The sequence below is a fragment of the Pteropus medius genome, unplaced genomic scaffold (genome assembly GCF_902729225.1).
Source record: "Pteropus medius unplaced genomic scaffold, Ma_sr-lr_union100, whole genome shotgun sequence".
Taxonomy (NCBI): Eukaryota; Metazoa; Chordata; class Mammalia; order Chiroptera; family Pteropodidae; genus Pteropus; species Pteropus medius.
The window spans coordinates 179,328-200,845 of NW_024349519.1; the positions used below are offsets into that span (position 1 = coordinate 179,328).

Sequence of the window (21,518 nt, forward strand, 5' to 3'; positions counted from 1 at the left end):
CTCGGTAAAGGCTGTGGGCGTCATGGTGCTACAGGATCTGGGACTCATAATGACAACGTCATATCATTTTAAAAAAATGATTAGCATGCTGGAGAGGCCATGTGTAAGAGAGCCAATTGACAGTCCCAGCTGAGTCCAGCCTTCCATCTGCCTCTGCCAAGGTGCCAAGATATGTGAGTGAAGCCATCTTGCACCTTCCAGACCAGCCTATACACTAGGGGAAAAGCACTTGGTGACCCCAGTTGCCACCACGCAAAGCAAAAAATTCACCCAACTGAGCCCTGACCAAATTCCTGACCCACAAAATCATAGGATATAACCTAAAGAATTTTATTTTTTTAAATGGTTAAGATTATTTTTTATACACTATTTTTAAGGCAAAAGAGTACATTTTAGGACGTTCTCCATTAAAGAGCTTTTATGGATCTAGAAATGTTTATTTTTGATGGTTCCTGGTAGCTGAGATTTTTATTATAAATATATTAATGGAGTAGAACATGTTTTAACACTGAGATTTTGAAAGGTAATGTCTGGGTTTGCAAATTGAAGTTTTTAATCTATCTCAATTCTCTTGATAATCCATCTCACAGAAGAACTATACTGAATTCTTAACACTGCAACACCTTATTTAATTTGTTAGTTTTATTACTTTAGAATAGGAATCAACAAATTATAGCATGTCTGTTTTTATAACAGTTTTATCAGAATGCAGCCACATTCATCTATTTACATATTGCCTATGATGTGTTCTTACTGTAAAGGCAGAGTTGATTAGTTGCCACAGAGACTATATGATCTTCAAAGCCTGAAAAATTTACTATCTGGCCCATTATAGAAAAAACTTGCCAACTCTCAGTCTATAATAATAAAAGCAAACATTTAAGTGTTTGCTTTGTGCCAGGCACTGTGCATAGAGAAGCAGATATAAAAAGTTTTCACATTTTATTCTTATTTATTCCTCACAACCCTACCAAGTCAGCACTACCACTTTCAACTTATTACAGAAAAAAGAACAGAGACATGCATTATTTTACCCAAAGTCACAGAGCCAGAGAATGACAGAACCAAGATTCAAACCCGATCTAACTCCACCAGTTCTCAACCAGAAAAGGTTATAAAAAAGGTTATGAAAACTTTCCCAAAACTTTTAAGAGGAAAGCAATTAGAATTAATAATTTACTTTAGGAGTATCTAAATGCTTCAGGATTTATAGTCAGCAGCTGGACAAAAGTTTTGTTTTGTTTTTTAATCACCTGCTTTCATGTGAAAGATTCTGCAAAAAAAAACCCCTCCACATAGTTTGCGACCATTCATTAGAGAAATTATTTAAAACATTCCAATCAACCTTAGAGAACAAAAATCAGAAAGGGGCTATTTTTATTTGTATAGTCAGACAATATATACAGGAAGGAAATCATATTAGCACACATGAGCTACATTGCTTGCAAATATGCACAGAGAAAATGGTTTGGCTTAAACAGATAGCACATTAAAACATTAGCTTTGTATTACTTTGTGGGGAGAGGATCACAGTGAATATATAAATTACCGATCATTGATTTTTAAAAAATAAGCAAATTTGCTGAGATAGACCAAACCACTCTGCTAAAAAACATGGTGCTTTTGAATTAGATATTAATTATCCAAAGTATAAAAGGAATATTGATTCTCATTTCACAAAGGATGGACACAAATGGTTTATGTATTTTTTACAATTTCTCTCTTACTCAGGCTTTTATCTTATGTTTGTAAATGTAATTAATTAAGAAAAAGAAAATAAGGTGGGCTAAAGAATAAAAACTCAACACAAAGAAATGATAGGGAGATGACAGGGAAACTGGGAAGATGATACATTTGTTTGAGGAAGAACTGGAGAGAATGAACATTCCCACTGAGATTACCTAGAGGTTATCACGGATCAAACCACAAGGAAATTAACACAAATAATGATATCTAATGAGAACTGAAAGTCAGATGACACTTAGCCAAGAGATCTACTGAACTGGTACCAAAAAAAAAAAAAAAAGGCCTCAGAACAGGCTATTCACTAAGCAACATTAGGATGACGCTTTGCAATGTTTATCTCAGTTCCCTCAGGAATTTAGTTATCCAAGCAGACCAGGACTCTTTTAGGTCTAAAATCATGACAAACATTTCATTGTAGCTTGCCAGAAACGAAACTAAAAGGTTGATTTGCAGTTTCAATAAGCAGCTGACAAATTTGTTCAGTGAGCATTCCTCAGGTACCCAAAGCATAATGCCACAAAAACATGGATTTCTGATATAACATTTTCGGTTCAAATGTGTAATATACCTGCTTCAAGTATGAAAGAGGTTTTAAAAGAGAAGAGAAAGAAAAAAAAGTAAAATGAATTCCTAGGAATCAAATTACTTCGTAACAGAGGAGGTATAAAGTGTAGTTCATCTTTTTGAATGGAAATAATCACTCTCCAATTCATATATAAATTTTAAAAACCTTTATTCCCAAGTACTGAAGTTTATTTTTCAGGATATATGATTTACAAATATATTTTATATATGCATTGAAAAAAACTGGAAGCAATACGGTAAAATGTTAACAGCAGCTATTTCTAGGTGATAAAATTTTAGATAGTTTATATATTTTTCCACAGGCTTTACTGATTTTTCTATAATTTAGAAAAGTCTTCCTTTCAGGTTATAAAAATAATATGTTCATTTCAGAACATCAAGGTAATAGTTAAGTGTAAAGAAGAAAATAAAAGTATTGAATTTTCTTAAATTGAAGGTCATACCATATAGAGCAGATTCTGACTAAAATAAATTAAAATAATATTCAGTTTTCAGCTTCCTAGATAAATTATGACACCATGAGCAGGATTTTCCAATCTTCTAAAATCCTGTCTCCTTTTTTCTTTCTCTAAAAGTAACTGGCAAATCAACACATAATTGGAGGTGAGCAGGGAAAAACTATGTCTTAGCTGGATTAAAATAATTTTGGAAGGTTTATTCCCACATTAGCTTATCTGCCAGGGCAACAATTTATCCTGGAAATGGCAGGAAACAACATAGTTCAGGTCTCATCAAAGAGAAGATAAGGGTCTGGGGACACAGGAGCACAGTAGGGCATTATTTAACAGCATGTCCAGTGTCGGCTGGGCAGGCAAGATGCTACCTAAAGATGAGTCATTCCCTTGCCAGAGTTTCACACTCAGGAATTACTTGGGACCCCAAAATAGAGATTTCTCTACTCTGAATAGGATGTGTACAATTTCACCACCATAGTTAAGATGCTAAAAGCAAGGACAGAATTAACTCATGTATCAGCATAATCAATATCAAAAAATGAGAACTATGTTGACTATGCAAACATGTGAAAAGGTCTAAATGGAATGATGTCAAGTCACGTATATAATATGATTACAACTGTGTATATGTTAAAAACTTTTCTATGTACTTATAAAAATCAGATGGGACATAAAATCCCCTGAGTAGTTGGAAAGAGGTATTCTGGAGTTCTTTACCATTTCATTGTTCGTTCACAGAAAGTTATATGTAAAATCAAAGTAATTTAAAAAGGCGCCCAAATAGGTAAGTGCTAGAATGAGAGCTGCAAATTTCACAAATCAAGTATTCTTCAAAAATTCTAAATTCTAGTGTGAGACATACTTCAGAGACAAAGAAAAAGATTAATCTCTGATTACACAATGACAACTTCAGTTTGGGGGTTCCTGGTCTTTCGGTCTGTTATACAGAATATCCACTAGGGGTCACCATTATGTTTAAATAGTGTCATAACGTTAACAATAAGTTTAAGAAAAACCACAAATTTTAATTTCTTGTACAACACAAAGCCTTCTTTCTTCATGATCAACATGTACATAATTTATGTAGAAAGAGACATTAGAGTCTTCTATAATTCTATTGTTTGAATATAATAATAATGATAACATTAAAAAAGCTGCTATTTAGTAGTATAAAACTATGCAAAATTTCCATTCAGGAAGATGGAAGAAAGCCAACCTCAGCTTCTCATTTTTCAACTCTGCCAATGTTTTAACAGATTTTCTCACCTGTAAGAGTAATACAGTGAGACAGGATATGCAGAGAACCAAGTAACACAATTCAACTTTTTAGAGTGAACAGAGCAGACATGCTTGCTCACTGGTCTTGGTGCTCGTGTCCAGAGAAGAAATATGTTAATATATTAGTCACCAATTCACATATATCTTTTACATTGTGATATGTGCAGAGAAGGAAAAGAAAGATATCTGAGGCCACATAATGGGGAATTTAATTTGTATTAGAGTTTCAGGGAAGATCTGTGAAAAGGAGACACTGATGTAGGCTTTAGGTAGTCAGAGAGACAGAAAAGCCACTTTATACAAAAGCATGGTATTTGTAGAAGTCCAACGAAGGAGAAAAAACTTGACAAGTCTAAGAAAGACTGGTGGGGCTAAAGCACAGTGCAAGAGGTGGGGTGATACAAAATGAGGCTGGAAAAGAAAGCAGGGTCTGGTCACTTGGTGTGAGCCAAAGGAGCAGGCTTTGAAGGGACTTAAACAGAAAATGACAGAATAACAATGATAATACATTTCTATGGCTCTTTTAACTTTCATGACACCATCTCATTTCATTATCACAATAATACTATCTGATAGATACCAGTAAGGAAGCAGGATACCAACCACAGATTAAATCTGTTTTTCTTTAGTGAGAGTATGTCAATAATCACCTTGAATCATTAGAAATACAACCTCCACCCCTTACAAGAGGGTGGGTGAGGGTACCCTTGAATCACTCAGGGAATCTCCTCTAGGAGCCAAAGCACCCTGAGTCACTGAGAAGAGCATTCCTCAAAAGGATGGGTGGTTAATCTCACTGCCTGGGGAAAGGCAGGAAAAAATGAGTGTTTGCACTTGGAGTCTGGAAAAGGGGTGGCTCGTCTGATTGCTAGAGGTGGATTTTGGAAAGGAGGGGATTTGGGGGTTCTGAGTCTGTGAAGCGGCTGGAATCTGAAGAGATCTTGACCCAGAGCTTCCTGGGCACTTGGCATCAGCAAAATAGCTATGCATGGGGCTAAAAGAGCACAATACTAAGAGCTCGGTGCTGAGAATCCAAGTGAGTACCTTAGCTGAGCTGAACCATCGGAGTGGCTGATGCAGGAAGTGGTTTTAGCAGTAGGTCAGCATTACTGGTCAAGGGATAAGGACCAGTTTCCAACAGCATCCCATGAGGCATTGAGAAGCAGCAGCTGACAATGAGGCTCTTCCCTTCTGGGTGTGGAAGCTGCATTGACCACCACTCCTTCTGTACTACCTATATCCCAGGAGGTTCTTGGACAATTCAGGAGGAAAGAGAAGCCCCAAGAGGACTTCTTTCTGATAAGGCACATGGGGACGGATCTGATTGCAATTTGTGCTCCAGTTCATAGTGACTATAATACTATTCAAACTTAGCAAAGAAAAGAGCAGAACTGGATGGAATGAAAATTTTCATGTTCTTTTCATTTGCTGTGATCCTTACTTGAGAAGGAACTTTTAAATCAAAATGGGATCAAATACAATAGATCTCACCCTCTGCCTCTCCACACACAAAGAGGCATACCACCTACTTAATATTTATACAGTTGGAAATGTTTTATAGCATTCCAAAATGTTGTTCCTGATTTCGATAGCTGGTTTTAAGTTCATGTCCCTTTGAATTTCCACAGTACTTTGTTTAGAACTCTCTAACAGTGCTTATTTTACTTTATCTTTTATGATTCTGAATTGTATACCTTGTCTTATTTCTCCTACTATAGTATAAATAACTTGAGGTCAGAGCCTGGTCTCAATTCGTCTTGTTTCTCCTGCAATAATTGGCTCTGGTCTTATACATTGTCTGCTCTCAATATTTTGGATAAAATAAAAAATTAAGATCTTGTCTGTCTCCTCACTTCCACCAATGATAGTGGGTAGCTAGGAAAAACAAAGATAAAAAAAAGAAGGGATACCAATATAAAAGATATGGTTAAATGTTAAACTGAAAAGCCTGCTTATTTGTGTATCTCTAAGCCATGCGAGTTTTATGCAAAAAACTTGTGCCGCTCACAATTTTCATATAATTACAATTACATGAGGTCATTAAGAGGTCTTTATCCCTGAGAGGAGTTATCAGAGGCTTTAGAGAGAGAGGATAAAACACAGGGATTTCTTTTGTTTCATTTTAATTCAAATTATATACACACTTGCATAATCTCAAAGGCAGGACTGAACTTAGAAGAACTGTGATGAAAAGGGTGTGCAACAACTAACAAATGCAGCATATGTGTATATATACTAGAATACTAGTGAACAAATACCTTCTAGCAAAATAAACAGCAATCACAAGAGTAATCCAAGTTTGGGAAAAACCTTTGGGTCACCAGAACTTCTTACCAGGACAAGCTAGAGAATGTCAGCATATAACCATATTAATAAGCTAATACGTCTTACCCTAAAAGGGCAACAGATAAGGGTTTGGGGTGAAAACAATGTGGAAACTAGGCCAAGAAGGAACACATAAAAGGTGAGATCATATTCTTCAGCAGGAGACAAACACAATTAAATGAACTAAAAGACTTCAAAGGATAAAAAACAAATACACAAAGGTCACAAATAATCTCAAATACGCAAAGACAGAATGGAATGTTTACACCAATGCCATCAAAAACAGAAGGTGCAGTTAATGTCCTAAAGCAAAAAATGTGAGTCCAAGAGATGAGATGCCACTGTTGAACCAAGGGCAATTTTAAACAGCGGAGAGTTGCAAAACAGCTGAGGTAGGGCTTTTCTCAGCCTCGCCCAGTTTTAACACCTAAGTTGGCTGTTGTGAATACCATTTCTATGATCGTCTTGCTGGTGAACAACTAAATGAGGTATTAAGGTCTTTGAGATCTTTTAGATTGATAGAAATTATCTTCGAATCAATGTGAACAATCTTTAAATAGAAATGTTAGAATAAAAAATTCTGATAAAAAGTGAGCAGTTCGATCTATCCCCACTCCTTCCCAAAATGCCACTAGAATATAATGAAGGCCTGTAGCAGGACAAGAAAACAATCAGTTCAGACGATGCAGGAAGAAAGATGGCACCAAGAATTGTATCTATGAAAATAATAATAAACCTGATAGATTAACTGTGCAAAAAAAGGGGGGGAATGTAATCCCAGTAAACCAAGTGACTTAGCTTTGAATAATATTTACATAATCATAATAATGTAAACACTGAATGAGGACTTAACAATAATATACAGTCCAAGTATAAGATGAGAGATGTGAAGAAAGGAGTAAAGGGAAAAAGGAAGTGTGTAGTGTCTGTGTGGCTGAGGGAGGAGTATGTAAGAGAAAGATTCTCATCGTTTACAGTAAGAAATGAATAATGCCTCGAGTTGAAAAAAAAAGGTAAGAAACAGTAATAAAATGTTACTGAGAAATACAGAAGAGTAAATACCAAAAGAAACAGTTAAGAGTTGAAAGAAGGTATCTCTACGGAAGAAGAGGACACTGATTATTTTTGCTGTTACAAACCTCCTAGTACCACCTGATTATTTAAAATAGATGGATTAATTTCTTTTTTAAAAAAAAAGGTTAAATAAAGAGAAATGCTAAATCTCAGATGATACTGTACACAGTCCCTTAAGGTTTAGTAGATCTAAAATAAAGATAAATTGAAGGTAGAAACAAGCTGCCAGAACCAATCACTTTCCAATCTACAAAGTAATCTGCTTCTTCATTACCTGACACTTTCATCTTCACAGATGTGTTTACTAAAGGAGATACTGAAAATTCTAAATGTTCTTTCTGTTAAGTTCCATAAACATTTATATTTATACCATATGCCAGGATCTAATGCTAGAAACTAGGCACATGAAGAATAATTATAAGAATAATAAGAAAAATAAGGACGTTCTTGATTTTAAGAGTCCAACAGGAGAGTGAGACATATGAACAAAACCATAATCTATGGGAGAGAGCTTTTTAAAAATGTAACTCAGATAATGGGAGCAGGGACTCTTTTTGATAGAACTGGTCAAGGAAGGCTCCTCTGTGTAAGTCCTAGCTGAGCAAAACCCTAGTAGACTGAGGGAGCAAGTCATGGGGTCCTGGGCAGCCTCATCAGTCTTGTCCAATGCCGTCTGCCTCCCAGTGCCTCAACAGTACTTGAACACAGGAGGCACTTGGTAAATATGTGTTGGCCCAAGATTCTGTCAGTAACCCCTGTTATCATTAGAATAAACTCTTTTCTATTAAAGCTAGTTGGAATTATCAGTTACTTATATCAAAAGTAGTAACTTAAAGATTAGACCACAGCATCAGCCCAGGGGAGCTGCCTCCCTTACACAAAACCTTCCATTTTCCTGCAATTCCAAGAGTGATTAATTTACAGAAGAGTTAGAGTATGCCTGGTATGAAAATCCAATTCTTTGGGCCATGCCAGAAAAGAGTTAATTTCTGGCTTCTTCTCCCTGCAAGTCTACTAATTGAAGCATGTGGGAAGCTTTATATCCAGGCTCTAACTACTGAAAGATGTTCTATGGACAATTCTTTTCAGAGAGCATATGGCTCAGAATGAAATGATGTGAACTTACCATACTTTCATTTCTCCCATGCTTCTCATAATGAGAGCATCCTGAGGCCCTGAATATGATTTTAACCTTTATCAAGATATGAATTTTTCATACAGCATGAGCCTTATATACCAGATAAAGTGTGGGTTTTGTTTAACTAAAGAAACAACAATCAATTTCAAAGTTGGGCGGTTTAAGTGATTTACAAGGATAATTTTGACACATCAGATTTTTGTCATACAGTAACTTTAGAATCTAATCTCTGTAATAATAGTAAATTACATTATGCTTATTATTAACTAAAACTGTCCTTACTCAATTTCCACTAATTTCTAAGTATTTTCTTCAACCCTGTGTTCTCTTCCATATCTCCCTAATCTCCTTGTTACATCGTTAATTTTTTAAGTCCTGTTTTAAAGATGTATGTAACATTTGAGAAAAGAAATCTAAAACATACATAAATATGCAACCTAAGACCAATTTCATACAGAAAGTCATTCACTAAACTTTTAAATAAACATTTTTAGATAAGCCATGTACACATAAATTGTTCTAGTAATACAATTACTAGTAGTGTTGCACGCAGTGTTAATTTTTTTATTTCAAAAGAAATTAGTGGATGATGTTATATACGACATTCAAGTCACCAACCTCACAGTGAAGCATCTCACAAATGGAGTGAATGAAGTCTAACAAGGTAATAGAAAGAGTTCAGAAGAGATTAAATCCTTCTTGAAGAAGTAGGAAATTCCAACCCAAAGTGGTAAAACTGACTTTAATTTAATTCTATATCAGACATTAATAAAATGTAGCAAGTTTAAAAATTTAATTCTAATGCCATTTAAAAAAAATCAAACTAAATGACTCCTTCAAAATCTACGAAGATATATGAGATAAACAGGCCAAGGGGTAATCTCTTTTGCTGCAAAACCTGTGGAATGGAGATTACTCAGCCCTACAACAGATTCCTTCTGGGGAAAGACATGAATAAGTTCAAGAACAAAGGTGGGAAAAGAAAGTAAACAGGAATTGAGAGAATCTACCATTAAGAAATAGTGACTAAAATATGTAACTACTATAGGATAGACTTCAGGAAAAAGGAAATTGAACTGAGAGAAAGAAGATATGCAAAGGAATAGTGGATAAAGACACAATACCAACTACCATTAACTACATGAAGTAATAATTGATAATTGAGTGGGTATGTAAACAAGGTGGTACTAAAATATAAGATGGGCAGTGATGGTAGTCAACATTAAAGCATTTTTAAAGTCTTTGTGCTCTTTGGGAGAAGAATTAAGATGTCTAATAATGCAACGCTAGAGAGTCTAGATTTTTTTTTAAAGTCTTAGGATAAAACATGACAGAGACAAAGACAGTTACTCATAATAAAAGGAATAATCTACAAAGAAAACGTAATTCTTAATTTGTGTGCACCTAGTAACATAGCTTTAAAACCTATTAAGTAAAAACAAACAAACAAACAAACAAACAAAACTATAAAGCAGAACTTGACAGAGCTACAGAAAAAACTGACAAGCCCAAAGTCATGGTATAGATTTTTCAACATACTCTAGCAGAACTGATAGATCAAAATAGTCAAAAAGTTAGGAAGAAGAAAAAAGATCTGAACAACACAATGAACTCCTTTGAATTAATGGACCAGAACCATCCACAAATAAAACACAAATAGATGAGTTACAGAAATTTACCAAATGCTAGGCATGTCTTAACAAATAACAAGGATTTGATTTTGTACAGGCATGTTCTCTGGCCACAGTGAAACTAAGAAACACTTATCTTAGGAAAGAAGACAGAAAATATAAGTATCCAACTCAGGAAATTTAGAAAAAGTACTAAACAGTAAACAAAAAGAACACAAGAAGGAAATAGACAGGGGCTGAAAATGATATCAGAAAATAAAGAGATGCTTTAAAAAATCAATAAAATCAAAAGCCTGTTCATTGAAAAGACAAACTTCTGAGGAGACTGATCGAGAGAAAAAAAAAAAGCGGTACAAGTAAACAATATAAACAAAGCAAAGGCTTAAAAAACAAAGAGAATAGTGTGAGTAACAGAAATAATAAATTTTAAAATTTATACAAATAGACAATTTCCTAGAAAAATTAACTTACCATAACTGGCTCATGAAGAAACAGAAAACTGATAGAACCTGGTGATAGACAGGAGGTAGGGAATGAAAGAGATGCTGAAGATGACTTTTAAGTCTCTAATTTGTTGGGCTTATGGATGTGAGTTCTATTTATTCAGAAGGAAGAAACTAGAAAAGAAGCATTGGAGCAGGTTGGATATCGTTTTATTTGGTTATTTTTTGTTTTATATGTGTGTATACATGTAGGGAGGGGTTGGTGCTGGTAGTAGGGGTGGTGTGCGTAAGTCATAAATTTAATGGCTATGTTTGGATATGTTGAAATGGAGGTTCTTTTTAAGACATATAAATGGAGATGTTAAGTATGTAGTTGGATCTATGGATCAGGAGCTCAGGAGAGATCTGGGGTGAAGATACATATTTGGGAGTTACCTGTATTTAAAAGAGAATTAAAGCTACAGGATATTGCTGAAATTCTCTAGGCAGATAGAGCATTGGTTCTCAAAGTGTGATCTCTGGTCCAGCAACCTCAGCATCACCTGGGAACTTGACAGAAATGTGAATTTGGGGGCCTACCCCTGACCTACTAAATCAGAAACCCTGAGAATGGGGTCTTGCAACTTTATATTAACAAACCCTCCAGTGATTCTGATATGGGCTAAAATTTGAGAACCACAGATATAGAGTGAGACGTCAAGAGGGCCTGGGGCCTTGCCTTGAGAATGCCAACATTTAACAGAGGAGGCTGAGTCTGCAAGGATGACTGAGAGCAACAGGAAGAGGAGAGTATGAAAATGAAAGTATTTCAAAAAAAAGTGTTTCAAGAAGTAGAGTGGCAAATACTACTGAGATATCACTTACGATAGCTCCAGAAGGGAGTGAAATGGGTTGAGAAGCAAGCAGTTGAGAAAACAGAGACAGCGAGCGTTTGATCGGTTTGATCATATAGGAGAAAGAGAGGGTGGAGGTGGAAGAGGTTGACAAGGGAAGATTTTTTTTTTAATAGAACAGTAATGAGCATGATGAACTGCTGAGAGGAAGGATCTGGTTCAGAGGGAAAAAATGGTTGTACAAGAGAGATGGGGAACTGACAGTGATGGCATACTGAGGGGGCAATGCAACTGGCTGCCTCGGTGAGAGGAACATTTTATTACTGACAGTGTTCAGAACTGCTGTACATGGTGACAATAAAAAGCAGACCAACTTTTTTATTGGTTTTATTACTACTATTAAATTTCTATCGATCCTGCACCCCTTATTGCCTGCACTGGAGGTGGCCCACTCCAAAATGCCCTATCCTTGTGTCACTAGATGATAGATAGTACAAAGTTTATGAGAAGGGAGAAGAGGTGCAACTTAAAGCACAGGTGAAAGGACTGTCCTTGGATAAGAGGGACAGATCACCTTTTTAACCAGAAGAAGGTAAACAATTTGAGCACAGATGTGGCAAGTATGAAGTGTGGTAGCAGTAAACTGAAAGAATCGCCATCAAATGGCTTTTCTTTTTCTCATGAGGTCATCAGCAACACCATCCCTACCATGAGATGCTATGTCACATTCATTTGGCCCACTGCAATTAAACATATGATTTGTCAAATCCATATTCACTAAGCAACCTTCTACTTGTGATTTGGCTCCCCGTGGGGCACTCATGTGCTGACTACACAGACTTGAGTATGTCTCAGTGGTTTCTCATAGTAAATTAATAAACTAGCTTTTGAACATGATTTGGTTTCTACGTAGGCTGACTACAGATAATAGATAGATCATGGTCCTTTCATAGTTGTATTTTTTACTGAGTTATTTTCTCAGGATCTGATTGCTTTTGCACAAAATGACTAAAGTAAATCTCTAGGCCTATGGTGGCATAAGCCAGATCCACAATTAAGTAGCCAATCAGAGTGCTCTCCTTCTCTGTCATGCCTTGCTCAGCAAGAGCTGGCTTTAATTAGCTGTCACTGGCCAATTTCTATCTCTTCTCTCTCAATTCATTTATATAATCGTCTGTTCATTAAGACACTTTAAATTGGCTATCATTGCATTGATCCACTAGTTTTTGTAAGGAGGAATTTCCAAGAATAATGCAGGAAATAAAACAAAGACCTCAATGAAATATATCGAACAAAGACCTCAGTGAAATTTTTACCACCATTATTCATTGAACAAATATTTACAGACTATATACTCTGTGCAAGGCTTGATATTAGAACTGTGGGGGATACAAAGTATTCAAAGGTATTTATAAGCCAGAAATAAAAGCAATTAGCCCCACAAAAAACAGGCTTGTGGAAGCAGACTTTGATTGCAGGGGAGAAATTAGAAATAAAGAAAAATTCTTTATAATAAAAGTTTAAATTAAAGCAGAAATAGGCTATCAAAGGAAATCTTGGAATCTGAGTAACTTTAAAAATATGATGACTTAGAAACAGAAAGCCTTGCCTGGTTACAGCAACCCCTCTGGAATTAAGCACAAAAGTGACTCAGGACTTTCTGATATATAAAAAACATGTCAGTCTCTTTGCAGAAGGAATAAATCTGGCTGTGAATTAGTTTAAATTTAAAAGTTTATTTAGGGTTCTTATCCCCAGGTCCTCAAGTACCCTAGTCTTTGAGTTGCCTTGCAATACTGATTCTGTCCTTCCTCCTCTTTGCTCCCCTTGTTCCTCTCTATCACAGTCCATGCTCAGGCACAAATAAGATGCAGTTTTCTCATGACCTAGAATTTTCTGCCATTGAATCATATCAGCTATACACGGACACACTGCCACCCAAGCTCTGTGTAAATGATTTGATGACCTTGGGTATTTTAAAAGTGCCTAGCACACAGCTTGTACTCAGTTAAGATTCATTTCCTCCTTTCTTTCCTTCCATTTTTTTTTCACTCCTAGTGAGGAAGGTGGGGAGGGGGAACAGAAACCAACAAAAGACAGATCTCCTGTAAAATAGTATTCTTTAGGGTAAAAATACTGAAAAGGTTGAAATCACTGCTCATTGCCTACCTTGTGTCTGCGGGACGTAAGGAGATAGCAGTTTTGACCTTTTCTTTTCATATCCTTTCTGTGTGATGTCCCCTAAAATAGCAAGAAACAGAAATAGGTTATGTATTATTCTTATACTATGGTTGTTCACTGTAAAAATAAAATTAATTACAGAGTGCTATAGAATTACCACATAGAGTAGGAAAAAAATATATAGTTCTTTGCCAGAGATTTTGCTGTGTGTGATTTCCCACAGGCTTGGAGCTGACTTCTTGTGGAAAATTGTAGGGCTTGTCCCTACAACGATCTAGCACAGAAATATGAGACATACCATGTCAGAGGTTCCCAAGTTCCTAGGCGCCCTTCATTTCTTTGGTATTTAATATATACCAAAATGGAATGCTGCAAGGCTGGCAGAAAAATGGTCTTCTCTCCAAAGTTTCAGTTTGATCAAATGAATACAATTCAATTATATTGCTAATTGATCCATGTAAAATCAAAAGTCTAGGTAAGGGGAGAAGTCAAGGTTCAGACACTTGGATGGGTTACTTGAAAGGCCCTTCTGCACCCTAATACCTGAGTGGGAACCTGAGGCTGGAACTCCCACATCCTCTCCCTTCAGTTGACTGGTCTGTATTATTTATATACATGTATGTCTTTTTCACAAGATTAAATAAAAAAGTACACATGAAGCACACAAAAAGTCCACATACAATAAGTGCAATAAGAATAAACTGATTAATTAAGTAGAAAACGTGTGGTTGAAGCCAAGAAACATGCTAGGTACTAAAGGAAGGGTAGCAGATGAATGGGTAGCGTGCAGAATCAAAAGAAATAGGAAATGCAGAAGAACAACAGGCTATTCAAGGGAGACAGTAATTCAAAGCTGGGAGAATAAATATATGTGTTGAGGTGACATGCCAGAGCATTATTTTCCAAAAAGAATTGTTTTTAGTCAGAGAAAACTTTATGTAAAAGTCAAATTTTAGCATAAGAAGTAATTTATGTATTCAAATTTACAACATTTACTTACTAAATAGTCAATGTGCATCAGGGGGCATATTTTGATGAACACAGAGATGTGAAGTCAAGAATGATGAATGTCAGTTGCCGTTGGCCTCAGCATCTGATAGAGTAGACAGTGGATAGGTAGCAGCGCTCACTGACCAGGTTACGCAGGAGCATAACAATCGCAGAGTGTAGCAAGTTCACTCTTTCTGAGGAGAATGGGACCAAGGGTAGAAGCCAGAGAGATCAGATGTTGCCCTAATGCTGCTACAGTGATCTGGACAAGTTAGTAGGAGCTTAAATGAAAGACAGTGGTAAAAGGGATGAAAAGAAGTGAATGGATTGAGAGACATTAGGGAGGAAGACTGGTTAGGATTTGATGATTGGTTGAGTATACTGTGACGATTTCTCCAGCTTGAACAACCAGGCAGTTGGTGGTGATATTCATTGAGAAAAAAATACAGCAAGCTGCCATATTGGTAGACTGAAGTAAATGAGAGCTGAGCTTAGGAAAGGCCTGTGAGATACACAAGATGTCCAATTAACAGACAGGTGGATCTAGAACTCAAGAAAGAGATATAGATTTGGAATCATAAGGCTATAGTTGAAAAACAAATTGATACAATCTCTTTGGAGTAATTTGACAATTTTTGTCAATTTTGATCCAGCAACTACATTTCTAGGAATTTATTCAATGATAATATTCACACGGGTGCACAAAAATCAATATAACAATACTCTTTCACCCATTCTTTGTAATGAAAAAAACTGGACTCTAAATGCTTACATTATAAGCCATCTATACCAGTGGCTTTCAGCAGGAATGATTTTTGTCCCCCAGGGGACAACTCACAATGTCTGGAGACATTTTTGTCACAACTGGAGGAAAGGGTGCTACTGGCATCTAGTAGATAGAGGCCAAGGATGCTGCTGAGCATCCTGCAATGCACAGGACAACCCCACAACAAAAAATTATCCAGTACATAATGTCAATAATTCTCAGAATGAGAAATGCTAATTTACATAATAATATGCAGGTATTCCAAATGTATTGACACGGGAAGATGTCTAAAATACCTTAAGGGTAAAATGCAAGTTGCAGAACAGTAGGTATAATAGGATCTAATTTTGTAAAAAAAAAAAAAAAAATAGGAATAGATATGTTTGCATATATACAGAAAATAGTCTGGAAGGTTTTATATACTACATTAATGTTTACCCTTGGGGGAATAGGATTATGGGAGATTTTCAGTTGTTCTATATACTTTAAAAGAGATTGTTTTAAAAAGACTGAATAATCTGTATAATCTCAAAAATAATTTTTTAAGAATGAATAATTCTGTAGATATATATTTGTTAACAAGATTGGATGGTGTAACAGGAAAAAAGGCAAGATACTAAATGGTTTATATAGTATATTCAATTTTTAGAATTTTTACATACACATGCATAGAAAAAAATCTGGATTTTTATACACTAAAATATTAACAAGTGGTTAGCTATGGCTTGCAAGATTATGGGTTGGTTTTAGCTTTTTTGCTTGCCTGTATTTTCTAATATTTCTACATTGAACATCCATTATTTCAAGAAACAATATTTTAAAACTGCAATCATAACTACTTATTAGGCTATACAAATTTAATCACAATGGCCCTTCATCTCTGTTTGTCTAGTGAAATAAGAAAAACCCACAGTACATTTTTTGGAAATAAAAAGCAAACCTTGTCAAATTAGCAAATTACATCCATCTGTTCATTAAGATATTTTAAATTGGCTGTTACTACATTGATCTACTAGTGTCATAGGAAGAAATTTCCAAAAATAATGCAGGAAATGAAACAAAGACTTCACTGAAATATGTTGGTACATCACCAGTATTCATTTATTTATTCCATTATTCATTCAACAAATATTTACGGACTACATACTGTGTGCAAGGCTTGATATTAGAACTATGGTGGATACAGCACTTCAACAATACACACAACTAGCAGAGATTCGGGAGCCTTAGAAACAGGAAATCATGTCTTTTATTGCAAAAGAAACAACAGAGCATTCTCCTGTCCCATTTCCCACTCTTAAGCTCCCCTACCTCCACCAAACTCTCTCTCCCTTCCTCCCTTTCTCTCTCTCTCCTTGGAGGACACAAAGACTACTTCTGCTGGCTCAGAACACTTCTAATAAAGTGAAAAGCCTTTAAAAGCTTTCTTCAGTGCTTAGAGTTTCAACCATTCGCTGTCAGAAAATGATCATGGAACTGTTAGACCTGGTATCCTGGATGTTAATCAACCATCTCAAGTTTTGAAAAAAGTCAATCAAGAGAGTCCTAAGTTAGCCATGCCAATTAGCTCCAATGGAACTATAAACAAGCGGAGACCTAGGAAATGAACTGTAATAAGAATGTGAAGACTACAGTAATGAGCCACATACTAACTTAAAAATGCCCTGCCCCTTTTCTGTGTCTACAAGGCCCTACTCAAAAGTCACCTCCTGTGTGATGTCTGCCACCACTTGTTAGTCACTTCTTCCTGGTGACCCTACAACTCTGCATACACTTTTATGATAACACTTAGCACAGCACTGGTATTTTATGTGTTTACACATCTGTGTCCCTACTAGACTGTGCACTTGAGGGCAGGAATTGTGTCTTGTTCATCTCTGTAGCCCGCCCACAGCCTGGCACAATAGACACTTATTGAATGAGGGACTGAATGAATTAATAAAATGGAGGCAGTGAGATAACAATAAATCAAAGAAACATGTGTACTTGGGTGGAAAACTGGAAATGGGAGAAAAAGAGGTCTTTACGTTAGCAGGATCCAAAAGGCTCAGGGAGAGAAATTTAGTGAACTAAGAGTTTACTGAAACTTGACAGCTAGACCTCAAATGTGGCCAAAAAAGCAACACTTGGCTAGCCTGAAGAGAGGAATAGTACATAAATCACTGAGTACTAAAAGCAAAGGAGCTCCATCAGTTTTCGATGTATCTTTTAGCCAGAAAGCAAGACCAGACAGAGGAATTCAGTTATCCCACATAACTGAATTTGTTATTCCACATTTCTGTCATCGCCCAGTTACAGTCTGTGTCCTTATCATTCTCACCACCTGAAGTTAAACAGCTTTTGCTGCACTAAAGCAATGTTTTCTAAACTTGCCCAATTTTTAAGAATCACATCTTTAAATACAAATTCCCAGGCCCCTCTCATGAAGATTCTGATTTACTACGTCTGGGTTAAGACCCAGATACCTGTATTTCTAACAAATGCCTTGCAATGAGTCTTTAAAATTGGGCAAGTTTGGAAATTGCTTCACTAAAGAATCACGTCTAAAGTGTGTTGGGCAGTTGCTGACTTAATGTGAGGAGGGTATGAGAAATAGGAGAGGAAGAATGTTGTCTGGGTAACATAGCCTCAAGGGAGAGCATGGAACCTCAGGAGCTCGCAAACACTAAGTCACATCACAGGCATTCTTACTCAGAACAGATTTTTTTTGCCATCTGGCATATAAGCAAAAAGGAGTGCCATAACTACACCTGTATAAAATTTGCATTAAAATGGCATAGACCTGAGTTAAACCTGTTGTTCAAGTTTTTTGAGAACTAAACAAATAAAGGGAGGATTAGCCTTCCCACCCACTACTGTAACGTATTTCTCCACCCACTGTATTTCTCCACCCACAAGTACACTTAGAAAAATACACTTCCAGGGGTCTGCAGTGCCTGGCAGGTGTGGAGGGACCTAATCTGATAAGAACAACCAAGAGACAAGCCCTGAGCAGCTAGGGACCCACATGACTTATACCTGTCTAGTTGCCCCAACACTACTACAGTCTTGAATAGCCAATACTAGACATGTGGAAAGATATGCATGTGGTATAGAACAGAAAGGAAATATATTCCCAACTTCTCTCCTCACCACTTAAAATCAATGAAAATGGCTTGGTATAAGTAGTTGACAAATCATCTTCAAGCAGACTGACAGAGGAGGAGGTGTGTGTGAGCCTGCCAATCAAACCAAGCCTCTTAAAGGTAAGCAGGAATAGGAGGACTAGTCCTACAAATCAGTTAGCCATAGAGTGTATATTTAGTAGATGAGGCGGCACCATGCTGTGGTGAAGAACATAAGAGATGGAGCTCAAAAGAACCACGTCTGGAGTACAGCCTTATCAATTCCTGGCTGCCTGACTCTAGACAAGTTTTACTTGATTTCTTGATATGTCTCGGTTTCTATGTCTGTAAAATGGGGAGCAATAATATCTACCTCGCAAAATTTTTATTTTGATTAAAAGAACTTAGTATGGAGTCTGGGCTACAGAAAGTACCAATATCAACAAACTTTTACTAAAAGTCTACTGAAGCCTAACCTACTGACCAAGTGGGGGTAAGAGTAGGCAACTATGTCACAAAGAAAGGAGACCCAGGCAAACGAGCATTACTCATACTCCAGTAAGTGCCATGGGAGAGATGCATACCAACTGCAGTGTGGAATCCAGAAGAAAGCATCATGATCTCTGCCTGGGTAGGGAGAGAAAAGCTTTACAGAGCAGGCAACATTTTGGTTTGAGTCTCGTCTTTCATTCTAATATCAGAAATATGGCATAAGCTCCCAATAATGCAGTCACTTAGTGGTTTACTGGTTTTCCTCCGCTGCTGGCTTTGTATGGATATGACCATGTTTGGTAGTTCTTTTAGGATTCTTATCTCCCAGACAGAAGCAGGGCAATGCTAAATAATTTTCACAGATGAACTTCTACAGCACCCTGAGCAATTAGGTGCTAAATAAACAGAGTTTGGGAAATTCTGGAGGGTCACCAGGTTCTATGTATGGACAGAAAGCAAGGATTACAGCTCCAGCCATAAACTTGATGGACAGAAAGCAAGGATTACAGTTCCAGCCATAAACTCTTTCTGCTCCAATTAAAATAAAAAGGTATGTGCCACTAGGGCCCTGTCTCAAAGTCACACCTATTCAGACAGAGGTGGCAATGGCTAGGGGTACTTTGAGGATATTATGAAAAATAGTTTTGAGCAGTGAATGGATGACATGTGGTGTTAAACAAATAATTACAATAAAAGTGACAAATGCTACACTATGAATTATGTACAAAGTCCTGTGAGAGTACAAAAGAAATAATGATAAAATTTAATACTCAATAAGAATAAATAACAATCATCAAGGGCTTACTTTGTATCAGTCTCTGTTCCAAGAAGGTCACAACAGCCCTACAAGGTGATATTATCATCATTCTCATTTTACAGGAGAGGCTACGGAGGCAAAAGGAAGTTTAATTACTTGCCACAGTCATACCTAGTATGTGCTGTGATTAGGATTTGAACCCAGGCAGATCTTGCTCCAGGGCCTCTCTTCTTAAACACTCCCCTATACTCATTTTCAGAAAGAAGATCCAAATTCAGCTTCAGAAAGATTGAGACAACTTCACAGAAGTTGCTCTTAGGTTGAGTCTTGAAGGATGACCGTCAGGAGAGAGAGACAGTGAGGGGGAAGGCACAGTTTCTAGAACCCAGAGCTGTGGAAAAGAGTGGCACACTTGGAATGAGAGAAAGATATAAAAGCTGTAAATTCAATCTCTGACGAACAGGATGCTGGCTCTGCTACTGCTCCAGACAAACGAGAAGACTCCATCATTTGTGCCTCAACATGGAATCTTCAGACACTTGGAATTTAGGGCTGATACTTATCTCACGGGTTATCAATTTACATCCTTCCTCCCTCGTCATTAAATGTCTCTATATAACATAACCATCACTCCAACTTTTCAAAATAGTCTGTCATCTATTTGATTTTCCTAAAAATCCTCTTCAATAAACAAAAGGTATCACCTTTATGAAAGAACAAGAAAGTGAGTCGTGAAAGATAAAAATATCTTGGTTAAGGATACACAGCTAGACCAGAATCTGGGTCTCTGGTCTTCTTATTGTTCTTCGCCCATGGTTTATTTGTAGGTGGTCCTCAAATCAAATACGATAAAAGTATAAAACTAACCTATTGTTCATAAAATGAACAACATGGGATAATTTGCATAACTCACTCCAAAATATAGATGACTTTCCAGAAGGCACTAAAAATCTCATCCCCTCCCCCAACAGGACCATGTGTGAATTATCTCTTAATCATCTTTTAAATGAGACAGCCAATTGTGACAACTGTGTCCAAGTCTAGTTAAAAAATGGTCAGCAAGAGGTCATTATACATCATTACTAAATATTCAGCTAGGAGAGAATGTGGTCTTTATTTTTGTTAAGAAGTAATTAAGAAGGAAAGAAATGAAACTAAGAATAAACATTCTAGAGTCATTACCTTCAAATCTGTAACTGTATCTAATAAACCTATTCTATCCTCCATATGTAAGTCTTAGACCAGGAAGGTGGTACATGTTGGCTATGGCTAGAGATGGGGCATAGCACTGGGAGTATGGCTATTTATATCTAAGAGATATAAGTAGACACATACAGAGAAAGAGCCAAAAATATAGCTGAGAATGTGAATGAGGTCAATCTCAGCAAAAATGAAAAAGGCAGAAGATTTGGATCATATCCAGGTGACACTCGCTATAAGACAAAGAAAAATTTTTATTATTAAATTGTATCATGTTCTCCTTACAACAATAATTCCATTCAATGAATTACATACATGTAGCAGCCACTCATCCTCCAAATGTTCTCCTTCTAGAGGTGATATATAAAGGCTCACAGCCACATAAAACAATGGCCTTACCCCTGAAAGCAGCGAGGGTGCATTTGGCATTTGTCTTGTCCTATCTATTTTTCTTTTTTTTTTAAGCCAGTTTATTTATTTGTTTGTTTGTTCTTTTTATTCTTCATACTATACATACATG

The 21,518-nt window shown here is 36.5% G+C and overlaps 1 protein-coding gene across 3 annotated transcripts in view; it reads right to left on the reverse strand.

Moving 5' to 3' along the window:
• The window catches only part of DIP2B (disco interacting protein 2 homolog B), a 183,701-nt gene that overhangs the window by 80,953 nt on the left and 81,230 nt on the right, over positions 1–21,518 (reverse strand). For all 3 annotated transcript variants that reach the window (XM_039882047.1, XM_039882048.1, XM_039882049.1), the window contains exon 2: positions 13,678–13,749. In XM_039882047.1, the coding sequence (XP_039737981.1) occupies positions 13,678–13,749 (72 nt within the window). The remainder of the gene's footprint in view (positions 1–13,677; positions 13,750–21,518) is intronic.